The sequence below is a fragment of the Microcaecilia unicolor genome, chromosome 1, assembly GCF_901765095.1.
Source record: "Microcaecilia unicolor chromosome 1, aMicUni1.1, whole genome shotgun sequence".
In the NCBI taxonomy this organism is placed as follows: Eukaryota; Metazoa; Chordata; class Amphibia; order Gymnophiona; family Siphonopidae; genus Microcaecilia; species Microcaecilia unicolor.
The window spans coordinates 602962727-602982398 of record NC_044031.1 but is presented as its reverse complement, the minus strand read 5'-3'; the positions used below and the strand labels follow the sequence as shown (position 1 = coordinate 602982398).

The following is a 19672-nucleotide window of genomic DNA, read 5'->3' as shown; positions in this document are numbered from 1 at the left end:
TCGGGGCCATGGTTCTCGCTGCAGGGATATCACTGTCCCTGCCCTCTTAAGGATTGCTTTTGTACATCCCATTTGTCTGGACTGATCCTTGGGACATAATGGAAGAAAAATTAATTACCTGATAATTTTCTTTCCTTTAGTCCCAAAGAATCAGTCCAGAGCCCGTCCAGAATTTCCGGATTCTATGTAAATTCAGGTGTTTGTATTGTTCTGGTTCAGTTATTTGTAAGGCATGAGTTTTGCCCTTTATTTCTTAGTTCTTTTTCTATCTAGAGGCTTGAGGTTTTTTTTTCTCTGGAAGTCATTCTGTCACTGCTTTGTTATTGAATATTGGCTTGGTTGCTAAGCACAGGAGCTTCTGAGACACAAATTAGAGCTCTGTATCACCACTTGCAGGCGAATGGTCACAACCCATTTGTCTGAACTGATCCTTTGGGACTAAAAGAGAGAAAATTATCAGGTAAATAACTAATTTTTCCTTATACATATTTGTGAAATATAATATTGAAGTAAAAAAAAGACCAGATACCAAATCTTGGTTTAGGTGTTATAATGCAGAAAGGCAGAGGATACATGCAACACAAATATTTGTTACATGACTTCAAGAAAGAGATTTGTTAGAATCATCTGTATTTCCTGTCTTGTGTTGTCCATAGTCTGCTATTGAGATAAAAATGGGGAAAGCCACTGGTATCCCTGAGATTGGTAGCATGGAATCTTGCTACTATTTTGGGTTTTGTCATGTACTTGTGACCTGGATTGGCCATTTCTGGAAGCAGGATACTGGGCTAGATGGATCATCGTCCTGCCCCAGTATGGCTGTTCTTATGTTGTAATAAAGCCCTAATTGCAAAAATTAATTATTAAGGTTGTGCAAATAGTTAAGTGCATTTAAACTACTCTAAAAAAAAAAAAAGATCAAAGTATTTCAAGAAGATGGTAGTACACCTGAATTGAATAAGGAATGTTTTTTTTTGTCAACTCACTTATTTCTACTTTGATAAATATTTATATTTTTGTATTTAACCAGATTTCCAGTGGGTTCAAGGAGATGTATGTGAAGTTCAGTTGATGGTTTACAATCCTATGCCTTTTGAGCTCAGAGTGGAAAACATGGTAGGTCTGGGTTTTTTTTTAAATTTGCTTTTGAAAAAGAAAATTAACAAACCATAGTACTACTGCTTAGCAGAAACAGGATACAAAATGAAAACGAGACATACAAGAAAATTGAACTGTACAATTTAAGAAACAACGATCCTCTCTTAGCTCCCAGTTTTGGGATCCTACAGAAAGTCCAGAGAGAAACTATCAAGTAACACTCTATACAAGGAAAATAGCCAAATTTACATACCTAATTTTCATATGACCAATCTAACACAACATATTCAAACAGCCTAGATCAACCCATTACAGGCTACACAGTAGGCCTATCTGTGAAGGAAAGTTATCAAGAAACAATTTAAGGTGAACAGGGTGATAGAAAATATGTCTCACATCATGCAATTTAATTAATCATTTTACAGGAAAACAGAGAAAAAAATCTCTACCATTTTGCACCACATGTTGGCGCAAATCCAAAATAATTTGCGCCTTCTGGGTCTCTCCCAACATCAGGAAAACACCACACTCTGTCTCTTAAATAAGGAAGATCTATATTTGAAACACAGACATATATCTATAATGTCCCTGTGGTGTTTCCAAGATCTCCGAGATGTTTAAACTATTGGGGGATACCACTTCTCCTTCACTAGTCCCAGCTTGGGTAGGTGACTCTGGTGACTGTCTTTTCTTACATAGGAGATAATAAATCTTATTCACTGGGGGAAGGGAGTCACTGGGTAAGTTCAGTATCTCCTGTATATAGATCTTAAAATGTTTTCTTGCTGGTAATAGCTGAGCTTTTGGAAAGTTCAAGAATCTTAAGTTGCAGGCTTGTAGAGAATTTTCCACACATTCCAGTTTATATTGTAAATCCAGTGAAGATCTCATCAATCTAACTTGCCCGTCTTTTAAATCTTTCAGTTCTCCCTTCAAGCTGGAAAGTTCTCCACAGTTCTTATCTTTAACCACCTGTAATTGTGTTACTTGATGGGTAATACTGTCCACTGCCGCCTTCTTTGTTCTTATCTGATTAATCACAGTTTTTGTTAGAGTGAGGATAGCCTGTCAGGTAGAATTCAGTGTAATCTCCGCTGGAACATCCACCTCCACTTCTAGATTTCATCCTCGCTCACTAGAATCAGTGGGAGTAAGCAATTCTCCCTCTGGCCTCAGCGGTTCAAGGCTTGTGGCTCCAATTCCTCTCCTGTCATTCTCCGGACAGGGAGGGGCTGCCCCCAAAGACGTTTCTCCAGTTATCACCACACAGGCTTCCATGCCCAAATGTGCTGCAGCGGGGCATGCATCTGCATTGGTGAGCTGCACACTAATGACTATTGAGACATTCGGGCAGGTGGGTTGAGTGACATTCTCTCCCCAAGCCATGTTTGGTTTCTTTGCCTGTATGCAACAGCAGAGATTGCTCCCAAACTCTCTTCTTGAGCGACTCCATACTGAAGCAGTGAAGTCTGGATCAAGGAAGGGATAGGTCTGATTTTTTTTTTTTTGGCTGCAATTTGTTTCTCCTAACATCTTTAATTTCTTTCTCAAGATTTGAATGACTTTATTAATTGGGGCCAGTTACAAATATTTCTGGTTTTACTCTGTTTCAAAGAAGTTTAATTAGTCATCTGAATAACTGCTTCTCTCTGTGCAAGTAGGAAATTTTAAAGTCTATTCCCTGCTCTTTTTCTTATAATTAGAATGTGGAAATAAAACACTCGGGTCACGATGTGAGGAAGAGGGTGAGGAAGTAAGGAACCAGAGTAAAGTACTGTTCTTATTCTCTTTTAAATGGTTGGCCAAACCATTTGAAATAACTCTGTTGTAGACTACATCATGCCTTTCAACCACAGATCGTCCTTGGCAGTAGTTAGTACTGTGCACTGGATCTTGGAGCTTATCGTATTTTGTCTACATTAAGTACACAGAAATTTTTAGACTCTAAGGGCCAGATTCTATAAATGGAGTCTAAAATCTAGATGCGTCCGATTAAAGTGCCTAGCGCCAGTCCATATAATATGCCTAAAATTAGGTGTGGTATATAGAATAGTGCATAGGACTGGGGAATGCGCCTAAATTTAGGCGTGATCATTTATGCCACTGAAAATCTAGTGTAAATACCTGCGTCTAAATGTAGGCACGTTCCTCCGAATTTTACAACAACACTTATATATTTGAGTAATACCCTGACATGCCCACATACCTCCCATGGCTGTGCCCCCTTTTCAGCTATCTATGCATGCTAGAATTTATGCGGTCTCTTTTTAAAATACGCCTAATTCCAGTTATTGCCAATTAGTGATAACTGGTTGGCCAGTTATCACTGGCTCGTTTCTCAATTGAGTAGCACGTGTAAATTGACCACACATAAATTAAACATACGCTACGCACTGTGCCTTATATAAAATCTGGGGGTAAGTATTCAAGACAAGCCTGCTTTACCTCATTTTGAGGCACTCCACTACTCACCTTTCCCTCCTCCGAGCGAACTCCATTTACCACCACCCTCTGTCGTCTGTCCGTCAACCAGTTCCTAATCCAGTTCACCACTTCGGGACCTATCTTCAGCCCATCTAGTTTATTTAAGAGCCTCCTGTGGGGAACCGTGTCAAACGCTTTGCTGAAATCTAAGTAGATTACGTCTATAGCACGTCGATGATTCATTTCTCCAGTTACCCAATCAAAGAATTCAATGAGATTCGTTTGGCACGATTTCCCTCTGGTAAAACCATGTTGTCTCGGATCTTGCAACTTATTGGCTTCTAGGAAATTCACTATCCTTTCCTTCAGCATGGCTTCCATTACTTTTCCAATAACCGAAGTGAGGCTTACCAGCCTGTAGTTTCCAGCTTCTTCCCTATCACCACTTTTGTGAAGAGGGACCACCTCCGCCGTTCTCCAGTCCCTCGGAACCTCTCCCGTCTCCAAGGATTTATTAAACAAATCTTTAAGAGGACCCGCCAGAACCTCTCTGAGCTCCCTCAATATTCTGGGGTGGATCCCGTCCGGTCCCTTGGCTTTGTCCACCTTTAGCTTTCCAAGTTGTTGATACACACTCTCTTCCGTGAACGGTGCTATATCCATTCCATTCTCAGGTGTACTTTTGCCAGTCCCTCGTGGTCCTTCTCCAGGATTTTCTTCAGTGAAAACCGAACAAAAGTATCTATTTAGCAAATTGGCTTTTTCTTCATCATTATCTACATAGCGGTTCGCTGTATCTTTTAGTCTCACAATTCCCTTTTTAGTTATTCTTCTTTCACTAATGTACCTGAAGAAATTTTTGTCGCCCCTCCTTACATTTCTAGCCATTTGTTCTTCCACTTGCGCCTTCGCCAGACGTACCTCTCTCTTGGCTTCTTTCAGTTTCATCCGGTATTCCTCCCCGTGTTCCTCTTCTTGAGATTTTCTATATTTCTGGAACGCTAACTCTTTAGCCTTTATTTTCTCAGCCACTTGCTTGGAGAACCATATCGGTTTCCTTTTTCTCTTGCTTTTATTTACTCTCCTTACATAAAGGTCTGTGGCCCTATTTATTACTTCTTTCAGCCTGGACCACTGCCCTTCCACTTCATGTTCGTTCTCCCAGCCCATCATCTCCTTCCTCAGGTATTCCCCCATTTTACTAAAGTCAGCACGCTTTAAATCCAGGACTTTGAGTTTAGAGTGGCCGCCCTCCACTTTAGCCGTTATATCAAACCAAACCGTTTGATGGTCACTGCTTCCCAGGTGTGCACCCACTCGGACATTTGACACACTATCCCCATTTGTGAGCACCAGATCCAGCATCGCTCCCTCCCTCGTGGGTTCCGTCACCATCTGTCTGAGCAGAGCACTTTGTAAAGCATCCACGATCTCTCTACTTCTTTCCGATTTGGTAGACGGAACCTTCCAATCTACATCCGGCAGATTGAAATCTCCCATCAACAGAACCTCTTTTTTCTTTTCTAATTTTTGAATATCTGCGATCAGATCTTTATCTAGTTCCTCTAATTGTGGCGGGGGTCTGTAGACAACACCCACGTGGACAGAGGTTCTATCCTCTCTTTTTAAGGTGATCCATATCGCTTCTTCTTTTCCCCAGGTCCCTGTCATTTCAGTTGCCATGATATCATTCCTCACATACAGAGCTACTCCTCCACCTTTACGACCCTCTATATCCTTCCAAAATAGATTATAGCCAAGTATGCTTGCATCCCATTCGTGGGAACCGTTGAGCTATGTCTTTGTGATTGCAACAACATCTAAGTCTGCCTCCAACATCAGGGCTTGAAGGTCATGAACTTTATTGCTTAGACTACGAGCATTTGTGGCCATCGCTTTCCATCTATATTTCTTGGTATGTGTTTCAACATTAGTGATTTGGGGGTGTCTTTTCACTTTGGGTAACTTCATGTCTTTTTGTTCCAACTCTATTGCTTTTTCCTCTGCCTCAGTTCTATTTTCAGGAGCATTACAGTGCTGTAATGGAGCAAAAGAATTCTTTAGTGGCAACACTTGTGCGGGCGGATGCTTCTGTGTCACATGACGAAGTCTGCCTGAGCCTACTGTGAACCATCTGTTCTTATGTGGTTTTATTCTTTGAGGGAGTGGTGAGAAGCTATTTTTCTGTGCAGTCCTAGAAGCTGCTTTAATTGTATCCAATTCTTGCATTACTTTACTGAGCTCTTGTTTAAAACTAGATAGCTGAAGACAGATAGGGCAAGCTTTAAGTCTCCAGATGATTGGCCTTGAAACTAAAGTACCACAATTATTGCAGAGAATAAAAGTCATCCTGATTGGTTGAAATGGGTATGAACAAGTGTACTTAGTTGGGGTTAACAGTCTGTAAGACTTTATTGCTTAGACTACGAGTAAAACCTTTCTTCTCAAGGGAAATATTCCGCATCCTGGTACAATCAATAGTTGTAAGTCACCTAGACTACTGCAATGGATTTCTATGCCGGATGCAAAGAACAAATCATTAAGAAACTCCAAACTGCCCAAAACACTGCAGCCAGACTCATATTTGGAAAAACAAAATACGAAAGTGCCAAACCCTTACGAGAAAAACTACATTGGCTCCCAATCATAGAACGTATTGCGTTCAAAATCTGCACCCTGGTTCATAAAATTATTCACGGCAAGGCCCCAGTCTACATGGCAGACCTCATAGATTTACCATCCAGGAACACAAAAAGGTCAATACGCACATACCTAAACCTCCACTATCCTAGCTGCAAAGGACTAAAATATAAATCAACATATGCATCCAGCTTCTCCTATATTAGCACGCAACTATGGAATGCACTTCCAAACATCATAAAAACAATGCATGACGTAACCAACTTCCGGAAATCATTAAAAACCACCCTGTTCAAAAAGACATACCATAATGATCCAACCTAAACACCTGAATCCTGCTACACAACGAAACTCGTACCAGAACTGGACAAATGAACTGGACAAAACTTAACTCTTTCTCCTTGACTACTTAATTTACTCTGTCACTTATGAACCTTAACACAAAATCACTCTGTATTTCTCATACCGGAATTGGTGATCGCCATCATGGTGATATGTAAGCCACATTGAGCCTGCAAATAGGTGGGAAAATGTGGGATACAAATGAAACAAAAATAAAAAACAAAGTATACAGTAAATTGGAAGAATCTTTCCCTTATTCGTGCCTAAATTAAATTAATATCCCAAGTAAGTCCTCTAACAGCCATGGCAAGAAAAAAGGGAAACATTAGCCCTCCACTACCTTCCAACTGGATGGCTCAATAAAGGTGTACTTTTTACCCTGAAACACCACCAGGCAACTTACAAACAAACCTCAAATAAAAAGTAGCAATTGTAGAAAAGCTTTATGACATAATTGAGTTGGTCAGGCAACATTAGGAAAAAAATTTGAACCTTCTGGCCACAAAACAAACCATTCTTGGCACTTTCTCCACAAAATGGATCTGTTGTATACAAAAAATGAAGTTACATAGATTGCTGTCATTTCTGTTTCCCAATTTACCCAACAGTCTGAGGTTCCAAACTTTGCCACTTATAGCTCAGGAAACATGATCATCACAGCACAGTACAACAGGTAAATGTGTATATAATTATTACAATTTTTAAGATTCTTTTTTTTTTTAAATTTATTGTCGTTATTAGAAAGCAGCCAACACAAGAAATACACAGCTTCTCCATCACGAAGCCTAAGGCCCCGTCCACTTCACACACCAATTTTCACTAACATTAAACCATCTCAAACTTTATGAATTAATCCCCCCTTCCCCCCCATCCCTTCCCTCCTCTCCCCCCTCCCTCAGCTCGTGTCATGCCCCAGGAGTATCTTCAAATTGAGACCACTCCTTTGCTTCTTGCTTATATTTTCCCTGCCTTTTATCTGTTAATTGTTCTAATATAGCGAGAACCCTCAATTTTGCCTGCCAATCTAACTTTGAGGGCCCCAATGCCTTTTTCCAGTGCTTTGCAATTGTGGACTTCGCTGCTGCCAGGCTCATAACATTTTTAAGATTCTTAATATTTTTTCTTCATTAATTTTTATGAACATGAAGAAACAAGTGGCTGATTGTGTACATATAAAACATTACTATGGACATATGTCTTCCTTTTAAAATAATTGAAATGCTTATATCTCTTTATATGTAAGTATAATTTCACTTAAATGATTGGTACAATGTTTATCCATCACACACGCAACCACAAATTGACAGAAGTTGTGATACTTTGGTTTTGAAAGGCCTGCCAACAAATGGGGTTAATATCTTAACATAGCTATTAGTAATTGTGACAGAACAGTGGGTTTTTAAACCTGTGATAATTGTTTTGATATTTTCCTGCAGTGTATTTCTCTAGTTTGGCCAGCAGGTGGTGCATTACATTTTAAGCTGTTGCAGATAAGTGAATGATTCCTCCTTTAAGCACAAAGAGGAAGTGCCTGCAGTGATGTGGCCAGCTATTTTCAAATGTTGTTCTGGGCTCTAATTGGCCTGGATTTTGAAGTTACCCAGGCTACTGACTTCTGCTCCAGTTTCATCAAGGGAGAAGAGAGAGAGAGAGCTCTTTGCTGAAGCCTTGTAAACAGTTATATTTGATAACTTTTGAGCAGTTGTATGTCCTGATCTCCCCAGGTACCATTTAGGTAGTATACAAATGGTTAGTGCTATAATTATCCATATTTCAGTTGCCTGTTATTGTTTTGCTGATTGCACTTTTTCTGTTTACCTGTTATTGTTTTGCTGATAGCACTTTTTCTGTTCATTGTTCTAATTTTTCAGACAATAAACAATTTTAGTTTGACATTGCTTGTCTGGACAAATTAAGAATCCTGGTGGTTTGTGTGTTGGGAATATGAGTGCTTTCTAGGAACTGTGTGAGCACTAGGAGTGTGGCCCCAGTAACCTAGAAATCACTGGTGATAATTTGAGAGCAGGAGACTCGCCCAGAGGCGGTTGAGACCCAGTCAGTGGGAGGAGGGTGCTAGTGTAGAGCACAAGCAGCAGGTGCAGGTGGACCTGAGCTGTGCTGGGGATAGACCCTCTTAGTGGCTGCAGGGCAGCTCCAGGCGGGTGGCTAGGTGTTTCGTGACAGTAATAAATTTAGGTATATGTATTATTAGCAATGATGTTGCTTCTGTTGTTTAGTAATATACATGTAATGTAAGTCACACACACACACAACTTGTGTTACGCACAAAATGCCATTTAATAATGCGACACATTACTAGTTATTAATATATTTGAATATCTTAGTTTCTAGAAAACAACCTGCATTTAAATATTTTTGCTTCATTGCACTTTTTACATTCCACAGATGGTGCCATAATGCAAATGAGGCAGGATACCAGCTTAAAGTATTTTTTACTTCTTATTGACACTTAGCAGCTGTCTGTGAACATTCCATTGCCTAAGTAACCACATAACATTCTGGTACTTAAACGTGATTCTTGTGTATGTGTGGTAGCAGTGCTGGTGGAACATTTAAGCTGCAAAAGTACACCTCACTATTTGCATGCTGTTTGCTATTGGCAACTAAGAATTCCGCTGATCAATGCAGAGAAGATCTGATGCTGGAGAGCAAGACAAGGAGCTGGATCTAAATTTTCAGAAGAAAGAGAATGAAAGAATAAGTCACATAAAGTGTAGACAGGGTACAGAAAGAAGTGAAAAAGAAAAGGAATAGTTTCGAGAGACAGCAGAACTTTGGAAGCACAAGTCACATGCCAATAAAGCAGCAAGAAATTTAGTCAGCCAATATACTTCAGACGCCATCTACCTCTGCTGTACAAATGCCGTCTCCATACAAAAGCCCCGAATCTCCTGGTCAGGCTGTTCAGAAAACTATGCGTATTCTGCCATTCTCACCAAGGAAGAAAATTCTAGTCATGGCAGGACTAGCAAGGAAAGTGGGGCTCAAGATTATGACCAGGCGGAGCGAAACTCGGCAGAAAGGCACAGTGGTTTGGAAGTGGAGGTAGTAGAAACAGTTAAGCTTATTGATGTGCCAGGATTATCATGTAGATGTCACCCAAGATGAGAGATGAAGTAACTGGGGGAAAATGGTATTGACTAGAATGTGCAAACTTTTCCTTGTGATGTACTTGAGAGAAGCATACAAAGTATTTTGAATGTACCATTCAGATATCACAATAAGCTTTTGTAAGTTTGCTGAGTTGTGTCCTACAAATGTTGACATATTGAGAAATTACCACTTGACCAGTGCAAGTGCCATAGTCATGAAAATATGAAGTTGAAGTTACAGGCTTTGAAAATTGAATATTGTAGCAGTGAAACTAATGATTACATGTCCACATACTGGAAAGGGGAATGTGAATTATGCAAAGATGGACAAAAAGTGGTAACTGCTGTCACAGTGGATTTAGGTAGCAATGTTCATTACAAGGCATGGGAGAAAATTTCATCAGCAGCAGAAGATAAGTCAGACACCCTGAAGATTGTTTCAAAGGAGGCCTGTGCTGGTGATCTGCCTGACTTCATCACACAGGAGCTACCCATTTTCCAAAAGCATGTGCGTGTGACGAGGATTCAAGGAACTCAGTTTGAGGTGGATAAGCAAATGGCAAGAGTTGTGCACATTGACTTTGCAATGGCATACCAGTGTGAATATCAGGATGACGTGCAATCAGCTATACTATAGGATATGGTACTTGTAGACTTCCAACTCCTAGTAAACAGGTTCAAAACGGGTTATAAGCAGCAAAAAAGAAAGTACACTAGTTAAACATACAAGTTCTGAAAAAGATAAGTTTTCAAACCTTTACAAAAAGGTAGATAAGTTAACATTGTCCTACGTTTAATGGGTAAAGAACACCAAAATTGAACTGCATGATTTATAAAAGTTGACTGCAAAGAGTTTTTATATTTGATTCTACGAAATGATGGAAAATAAAGGAACCAAGAATTCCCTGCCCTAGAGGTGGTAAGTGATTATGGAAAAGAAAATAGCCTTACTTAGATAATCAGGGTAATATCCTTCAACAATTTTATAAACCCAACAAGCCAACTTAAAAGAAACTCAGGCTTTTATAGGAAGCCAGTGCAACCCCATCAGACAAAGTATAGCATGGTCAAAATTGCCTCTTCCCAAAAATCAGTTTTGCAGCAGTATTTTGCAAGATCTGCAATCTAGCAATTGAGGAAGCAGATAAGACTGTATAAGCCATTACAATAATCTAGATAGGATAAAATTATAGATTGAGTCAGAATAGAAAAAGTTTTTCAGTAAACAATGTACAAACATTCCTAAGTTGATGTAAGTTTAAGAAAACCACTTTAGCTACTGTTTTTACATGAGGTACCAATGATAGAGAGGTACTCAAATAAACACCAAGGATCTTTGAAACCTTTTCAACCTTCAAAGTTAAACCATCCGGTGCAATGTAACCACAAACGTTTGGTTTTATTATCTTTGTTCAATTATGAACTCGGCAATCTATAACATTGTTTATTGTTGCATTGTTTCACAATGGCCAGTCAAAATCTCTAGTAATCAGCTCAGATACCAAAAAGAAAGACAAAACCGCTGTACTGACATTCCTTATCAAAGTTTATGAGAAGTTTTCGAGTAACTTCAGTGACAGCAACATCCAGGAAATTATTTACAGTGATGGGCCTTCATCAGAATTCAAGAACAAATTTATGGTCAAGATTGTTCACATCCGGTCTGCCAAATACAACAAAACCTTTCAGTGGAAATACTTTGCAACATCCCATGGTAAAGGGGTGTTCGATGGCATCGGAGGACGAATGAAGTCTCTGGTATGTCAATCTGTGATGAGCAAAGCCAGTAGCAGAGTTATCGTACAGAATGCTGCTTATTTTACCAAAGTTGCCACTGAGAAGATGGCATCCACAACTGTGATTTACATTACTCAGTTGGATATTGATGCTATTAATGCCACCGTTAATACATGGGAAGAAGTTCCTGCCATCCTGGAAATTCGCATGTAGTTTGGCGATCTTTAGCTAACAACACTGTGAAGTTCTGGCACATATGTGCAGACTCTGTATCACCACTTATTTCTTATCCACTGGCTGAGTTGACAGTCTCACATGCTAAACTTGATATGTCAGTCGTTGAAATAGCACCTGAATGGTCATTCAGATGATGTGTCTGTTGGAATCTGGTGCATAGTAAGGTATGATGGATCATTGTATCCTTGTGAAATAAATCAGATCATAGGCAGAGAGTTTGAAATGTCTGTTGTGATAAAATCTGGCAAATATTACCATTGGCAAGACAAATTGGATTAGATGTTCTACAAGAAACAGGATATAGTTCATTTCATATCTCCAGTTGAACCAGTAAAACCAGGAGCCTCTACTACTTTAATGATCCAAAACTGTGACAGAAAACATCTAATTGTTTCTAATTAACTGATATCTGCTTAACAAGTTGCTAAACAATTTTTAACATCTTCCTAAGATACTACTGTCCGTAACTGTAACATTTTGTCATGCATGTAAACAATTTGCCTCTGTTTTGTCACAGTTGAACAGTGGACTGCTTAAATATCAGTACTAATTTCAGTTAAGATTGTTTCATTAAAATGTCTTACACTTCAGAGTTTTCTCTTTTCTATAGTCATTTGAAGATTTATCCATTTAAACACTTACACATGTAACCAGTGAATTGACATCAGATGAGAAAATAAGATTATGCATATTACCAAATGCTATGCATAATGAAATATACATTCAGTAATTGTTTTGACCATATATTGTCAGACAGCATCTTGTAAGTGTGCCAACAAATACTATGATTATCTAAAACTGGCTTGCGAAAGTCACACACATAACCAGAGAATGTGCCTCTACTCCTGAAAGTAAGCTTTATAAATCTTGGATTCATGTTTTGCAGAAAAAAATGACAAGGGTGGCTTTAAAAGAGATGCCATCTTGAGATTTCTCAAAAAAAGCTGACAATCAAAAGTATTTACTGAGGTCCCTACATCTAGGCCACCCTCACATTTATGTTAGATGGTACATAATAGCATTTAGAGATGCCAATATGTCCTACATCAGGGATATTAGACACCTCATTAAGAAGTTTTTTTCAATAGTATTTCAGGGAACAATAATCCCACAACTGGAAAATTTAGAAAGTGTAAGTTCTTAGATTTTATTCTTTAGGACATCTAACTTATGATTCAACAAAAGGCTGTCTTAATCCCAGAAACAACTGTAGCCTGTAATGATGTAGGTTCCATTTTAAGTCCTTTCTCTTAATCTTCAAGCTTGCTTACTGTTTCTTTTGTTAAGTCACAGTTCCTTTCAGTAAAATTTCTGTTCTGGTTTTATCCTCCAAATACCTAATCATGAGGAGAGCTCACCACTTTAGGAAAAAGTACCTTGTCAGAAGAAGCCACAAATATACTCTGCTTAATAAATTGTGTTTACCAAGGATAAAGGTCCCTCTCTCCCTGGGCTGCAGCACCGGGGACAGCCATAGAGGGGGATTAGAGAGATCAACTTCTGGATCTCAAGATTGTTTGAACATCAGCTGGGAAAGTATTCAGCTCAGCTGGAGCAAGAGCTCCTCTTCCTGCAGACTGGAGATGTCTACCACACTGCGGATTGAAGTTGATCTATATTTAGCTTTCATTTTCCCTATAGTAGAAACATAGGCCCTAGAAAGGTGCACTGACTTGCTGTTAAAACACCTCCCTGGTCTCTCTTTGGTCTCCTTCAGTGTTCCCCAAGAACTCCCACAGGTTGTCCCCATTTGGGCATGAAACCACACATTGCAGTCAGTAGTCTACCCACTGCAAGTGGTGACCAATGTTGATGTCACTAAAGTGCCTCTCCTTCAGAGCCTCTGATGCAGGTTTCAGAGGTGAGCTGTGATGGCAGCAGCTTCTTACAGGTGCAATGCCAACTTGATATATCCTCTTTTTGGCCACACAAAGTCAGCAGTTTTGATATACCCACCGTAAGTGGTGGCTAGTATGCTGACATCTCTGCAGTGCTTCCAACACAGGATTCCCAATGCAGGTTCCAGTGGTGTGGCGCCCATTTGATCTCTTCTCTGTCTAGAATTTTTAGAGCAATTTGTACCCAGCTACTAAGACACCTGAAAGTATATATACTGCATTGTTGCAGCGTGAGCATGAGTTAGTAAACTATACTGAAAATAACTGACCTGGATACCGAGGACTTGAATGTGTAAGAGGAATATGTATAATTGCTGTGTTGTTCCTTGCCTTAAGCATTTGGCAAGGTAAATTAGGAATATAAAACATAAAATAAATTACTACAATTTGATCAATCCAAAGAAATTAAGGCACATTAAAAAGAACTTATTTCAAGTGTATAGAATAATTTTTAGTTAAGGATGGGAATATACTGTAATATAGTTGATGGATTCTAATTTTTTTTTATACATTTAGATCAACAAAGATAATAGTATTGGATAACTTGTTCTTTTTGAGACTGAGATGTTGTGCTACGTAGAAACAGGTATTATCAGGTCCAACCAGTCTACTTATTTTTTTTCCCCCAGCTACAGTCTCACTAATCATGATTTTTGGCATTTATTTTGCTTTCTGGCCACTAAGGATTCTGCTAGCCTGTCCTGTGCATTTTTTTGTAATTCCAGTAAGGTTTTTCTTCCATCCTCTCCATCCTTCTGTACACTGCCTTAGACAGGGCAGATAATAAATCACAATAAATACATTTGGGAGACTGTGTAATACATTATATTATATTCAGATCTGAAATGTGTAATTTTTTCAGCCATATGGTAGATAATTAGTCTAATGTATATTTAGAGTGAAAAACCTGAGAGTTCTTTTTATATCCATATTATGTAAATTTAGAGCAAGATTTCCATAGAAACGTTAACCTAGAGTGTAAATGCAATAAAAATGTATTATGTCCAATGAATACTAATTAAAATATCTTTGAATCATATGTAAATCTGTAGCACTGTACGTTTCACATTCTACTGTCTAAAAATACAATTCAGAATGCATTAAACTACGATTTTATTTCACTAATCAGCCCAATATACCCTATACTTTCAACATAAGAGCAATTACAGAAATATTTAAAAAAAAGTAATTAAGAACAAGCAACCAAAAACCTTATTGTGAATATCTTCACACCCTTTGCATTAGCACACTCAAATTAGCTCCACTTCCAAGAATTTCCTTAACAGGGCCCATTATAGGTTAAATACAGCCCATGTATGTCCATTTACAGTAGCTGAGTAGATCTGAATACACCTGGGCATAGTACAGGCAGACTTTGAAAATAATAGTGTATTACATATTTTATAATTATGTTCTGCCCACAAAATGTTTTGCTTTACATAAAGGTGTGACAAAGTATAACATTGCCCTGAAAGGATAGATAAAGTTGAACAGAGGTGAATATGTCAGCGACAGCCCTGTCTTAATGATTACAAGCTTTTGTCTTGTGGATCTGTTCAGAAACAATACTATTCTGAATGGTTTCCTGTGAGATTTTTGTATTCAGCACAGCAAAGATTTTGCTAGACCTGCAAATAGTAATGTACCCCTGATGCAGGCAGAGGCTGAAATGCAGCCATGTCAGGTGATTTTAGATCTACAGTAAACATTTTTGCATGGCATACAGCTTTAGATTGTTTGGTCATATCCAGCTCCTTTCTCACTAACTTTTCATTTGGGCCTTGACTTGAGGGGGGAACTATATTTACTCTTTAAGGAGCCCTTTTACTAAGGTGCAGTATGCCTAATATGGGCCTACTGTATGCTTAAAGGGCACTACCATGAGACACGTTGAGGCGTCCTGTGGTACTCAGCGGGCGCTAATCCCACACTGGAAAATATTTTTCATTTCCAGCACGGGAGGCACACTCATCAGCGGAGAGTAGGCATGCCTGCACTAACGGGTAGCATGGGCACTTCACAGTGCACTACCTGATAAGCGTAGGAGCCCTTACCGCCTCCTAAATAGGCTGGATGGGTGTGTTTGGTTTGTTGGTGCAACTACTGACTGTGTGGAGGGAGGTGATATTTAGGAAAACTACTTGTGAGCGGAGGCAGGGGTTAGATGTGGGGGGGGGGGGGGGGGGGGGGGGGAGAGGTTCCTCATTGCTTGCTTTCTTATGCCTAGGGTTGTGACATCTCCTGGGAGGAAGACAGAGGCCCAAGTAATGCAGCAGGGGGCTGAGAAGGACAGCTTCATTGCGGACCTGCATCAGTTAATTTCTGTGGGTTGCTTGGGGACTCTTGGGGCTTGGCTGATTTGAAGCTAGTCACATTGAATGTAGATGGTATCCATTCCCCCATTACCTGCACCAAGATCTTTAACTATTTGAAAAAAATTAATGTGGATGTGGCATACCTGCAGGAGACTCACCTTACTAGTGTAGAGCATGAAAAATTGTGCAGGGGCTGGGTAGGGAAGGCGTACTTCTCTGCTTTCAATGGGCGCCAGAGGGGAGTGACCATTCTAATAAACAATCAGATACTTTTCCAGCTACACAAACAACTGCAAGACAGAGAAGTCAGATATATTGTGCTCTTAGAGGAAGTGTGGGGAGGTTGCTGCTTTGCAATTTGTATGCTCCTAATGTGTGCAATCACAAATATTTTTCACATCTGCCGTGTCTTTTAACCGGGTACCCTGACTATAAAATCATAATGTGAGGGGATTTTAATATTACTGCAGATCCGTCAGTTGATTGCAAACTGCCTAGGACACCTGGGAAAGGGACCACGAAGACAGGGGGGTGAATGTTAAGCTTCGGCATCTTGACCTTTTGAATGTCTGTCACCTGCACCATCCCTTTTATCTCGATTACACATTTTATTCTCACCCTCATGCCGTTTATGCTCACTTACATTACTTTCTATTGGTGTCTTCCTTTTCTTTTCAAATTCAGGATATAGAGATTCACACCCCGCTGGTGTCATTATATGGTGGTGGTATTGCATCTGACTTTTTCAACCTCTATCAGGGAGCGCCCTTGGAGACTAGCATCTTGCCTGTATCATGACCCTTAGTTTTGTATCTACTTGAGATCTAAGTGGGTGGCGTACGAATGATTTAATGGTACACCAGATGTAGGGGCAGGGTCATCGGATGCCTCATGGCAGCATGAGCTTACTATCCTTCCCACTACTCAAGCAATGTGCTACTTGGCCATCTTCTTGAGTACTAACCCAGTGATCATGTACTCAATGTAAGAAGACACCTGGAAGCTGCTGTTTGTACGCTCTGCTCAAAATGACACTTATAAATCATTCAACAACTATCACTAAATTGCACTTTATTATCAGGCTCATTTTCGAAAGAGATGGATGTTCATCTTCTGACATAAATCGGCACTTGGACATCCATCTCTCAGAGGCGTCCAAATTGGTACAATCGCAACCCGATTTTGGACTTCTCTAGCAGAAGTCCGTTGCAAGGACGTCCAAATCTGAGGGGGGCGTATCGGAGGCGTGGTGAAGGTGGGACTTGGGCGTTCCTAAGACTTGGACGTCTTTGAGCCATAATGGAAAAACACAGAGATGTCCAAGATTAAAACTTGGAAAAACTTGGACGTTTTCACCCGGACCTGTTTTTATTGCGAGTAAGGCAAAAAAAGGTGCCTGAAACGACCAGATGACCACTGGAGGGAATCGGGCATGACCTCCCTTTACTCCCCCAGTACTCACTAACCCCCTCCCATCCTCAAAAACATCATTAAAAATATTGATTGACAGCCTCTATGCCAAAACCCACCAGAAACTCTCTGTACCCACATGTAGGTGCCACCCTTTACCCGTAAGGGCTATGGTAGTGGTGTACAGTTGGGAGTAGTGGGTTTTGGGGGGCTCAGCACACAAGGTAAGGGAGGTGTGTACCTTGGAGCATTTTATGAAGTCCACTTCAGTGCCCCCTAGGGTGCCCCATTGCTGTCCTGGCATGTTAGGGGGACCAGTGTACTACAAATGCTGGCTCCTCCCACGTCCAAATGGCTAGCATTTGGACGTTTTAGATTTGGACGTCTTTGGTTACAACAATCACGGAAAATCAAAGACATCCAAATCTAAGGACGTCCAAATCCAAGGACGTCCTTGGTATTTTCGAAACGAAAGATGGACATCCATCTTCTTTCGAAAATGACCTTTTCCCCGCCTCCGAATTTGGACGTTTTACAAAGATGGCCAAATTCCAACTTAGACGTTTCTTTCAAAAATGCCCCTCTAAGTATCACAAAATATTGAAAAAAAAGTTTTTAAATCACATACCAAAGGTAAATCAGCTATAAACACCCACACATCCAAACATTTCAACATAACCTATCTAATACAATGAAAATGCCTTCTTACTGTGATACACCTATGTCAGCAAATCCTCCTCCACTACCTCGCTGTTAGCCTCCTACTCCAATTTAAAAGTTCTTTCATGGAGGCACCCTTCCATTCATTTCTCAAAAGTCCATATCAATCCGATAATGCCGTTGCTGGAATGTTTTCTCCTCAATCCCAAAATTAATAGCTAGGTAGCAATGCACTTCTCCTCGACACAGCAGGCATTAGGCATTCTGTTTTTTGAGAATTGATTGGATCTCATTGTAAAAGTCGAAGCATGTTCATTTCCCACCTACAACAGTCTGCTGGTGCTCAGGAGAGTGCCTGCACATCTGGAGTACTTTTAGGTGTTTTCTTCTCCCACTATGCTGCTTTACAACTTGCATTTCAGGGAAAGACTAGATGCAGAGTTTGCATTGCTTTCTTGAAGCAAATTCTGCAGCAGGGGATTAGAAAGAAACTCAGATGCCATGCTTCTGGGAGCGTTCACCTGAGCCCTTACGCCAAGCCCCCTCCCTGCCCGTCTTCAAGTCTTTGCTTAAAGCCCACCTCTTCAATGCTGCGTTCGGCACCTAACCCTTACCGTTCAGTGAATCCAGACTGCCCCAATTTGACTGGCCCTATCGGACCGACCGTTCACTTGTCTATTAGATTGTAAGCTCTTTGAGCAGGGACTGTCTCTCTTTGTTAAATTGTACAGCGCTGCGTAACCCTAGTAGCGCTCTAGAAATGTTAAGTAGTAGTAGTAGTAGGTTGAAATGTCTGAACCCATTTCACAAATTTTCACAGGTCAAACCCTTTCATCTTGCAATTTTACCGCACCCTACACAGTCTGCATTTCGCTTCATTAGCGCCATCAGGGGTCTGACTCAATTGTTGGTTCAATCCAGTGGTGTGCTGGAGCTGGCTCGCACCGGCTCGCAAGAGCCAGTTGTTAAATTTTTAAAGCTCTTGTGAGCCGGTTGTTGTGGCAGGCGAGCCAGCTCCTAGGGGCGGCGCAACCCGGCGGTAAGTGAAGTAAGCATGGCAGGAGGGCGCCACAAGCCATGCTTACCTCATCCCCCGCCGCTCCGGGGTTTTTTTTTGTTGATTTACCTCCGTGACTCCGTCTCAGCAGACACAGTCAAACCCCGTCTCTAGCCTTCACTTCCTTCCTGTCAGTGTCTCTCCTTCTTCTGATGTCATTTCCTCTCCGTGAGGGCAGGACATTGACGGGAACGAAGTGAAGGCTAGAGATGGGCTTTCACTGCGGCTGCTGGGACGGAGGCAGGGGAGCGAGGAGAATCGTTGAGTGGGTATGGATGGCTGAAGGGGCAGGGTAGCGGAGAGAATCGCTGGGTGGGTATGGATGGCTGGAGGAGGGGCAGAGCAGCGGAGAGAATCGCTGGGTGGGTATGGATGGCTGGAGGAGGGGCAGGGCAGCGGAGAGAATCTCTGGGTGGGTATGGATGGCTGGAGGAGGGGCAGGGGAGAGAATCGCTGGGTGGGTATGGATGGCTGGGGGGGGCAGGGGAGAGGAGAGAATCGCTGGTTGGGTATGGATGGCTGAAGGGAGGCAGGGGAGAGGAGAGAATCTCTGGGTGGGTATGGATGGCTGGAGGAGGGGCAGGGGAGAGGAGAGAATCACTGGTTGGGTATGGATGGCTGGATGGAGGCAGGGGAGAGGAGAGAATCGCTGGGTGGGTATGGATGGCTGGAGGAGGGGCAGGGGAGAGGAGAGGAGAGAATCGCTGGGTGGGTATGGATGGCTGGAGGGGGGCAGGGGAG

The 19672-nt window shown here is 41.0% G+C and overlaps 1 protein-coding gene across 3 annotated transcripts in view; it reads left to right on the top strand.

Annotated features, from left to right (window-relative positions):
- TRAPPC9 (trafficking protein particle complex 9) overlaps positions 1-19672 on the top strand; it is a 1491395-nt gene that overhangs the window by 211948 nt on the left and 1259775 nt on the right. For all 3 annotated transcript variants that reach the window (XM_030219557.1, XM_030219566.1, XM_030219550.1), the window contains one exon: positions 1031-1116. In XM_030219557.1, the coding sequence (XP_030075417.1) occupies positions 1031-1116 (86 nt within the window). The remainder of the gene's footprint in view (positions 1-1030; positions 1117-19672) is intronic.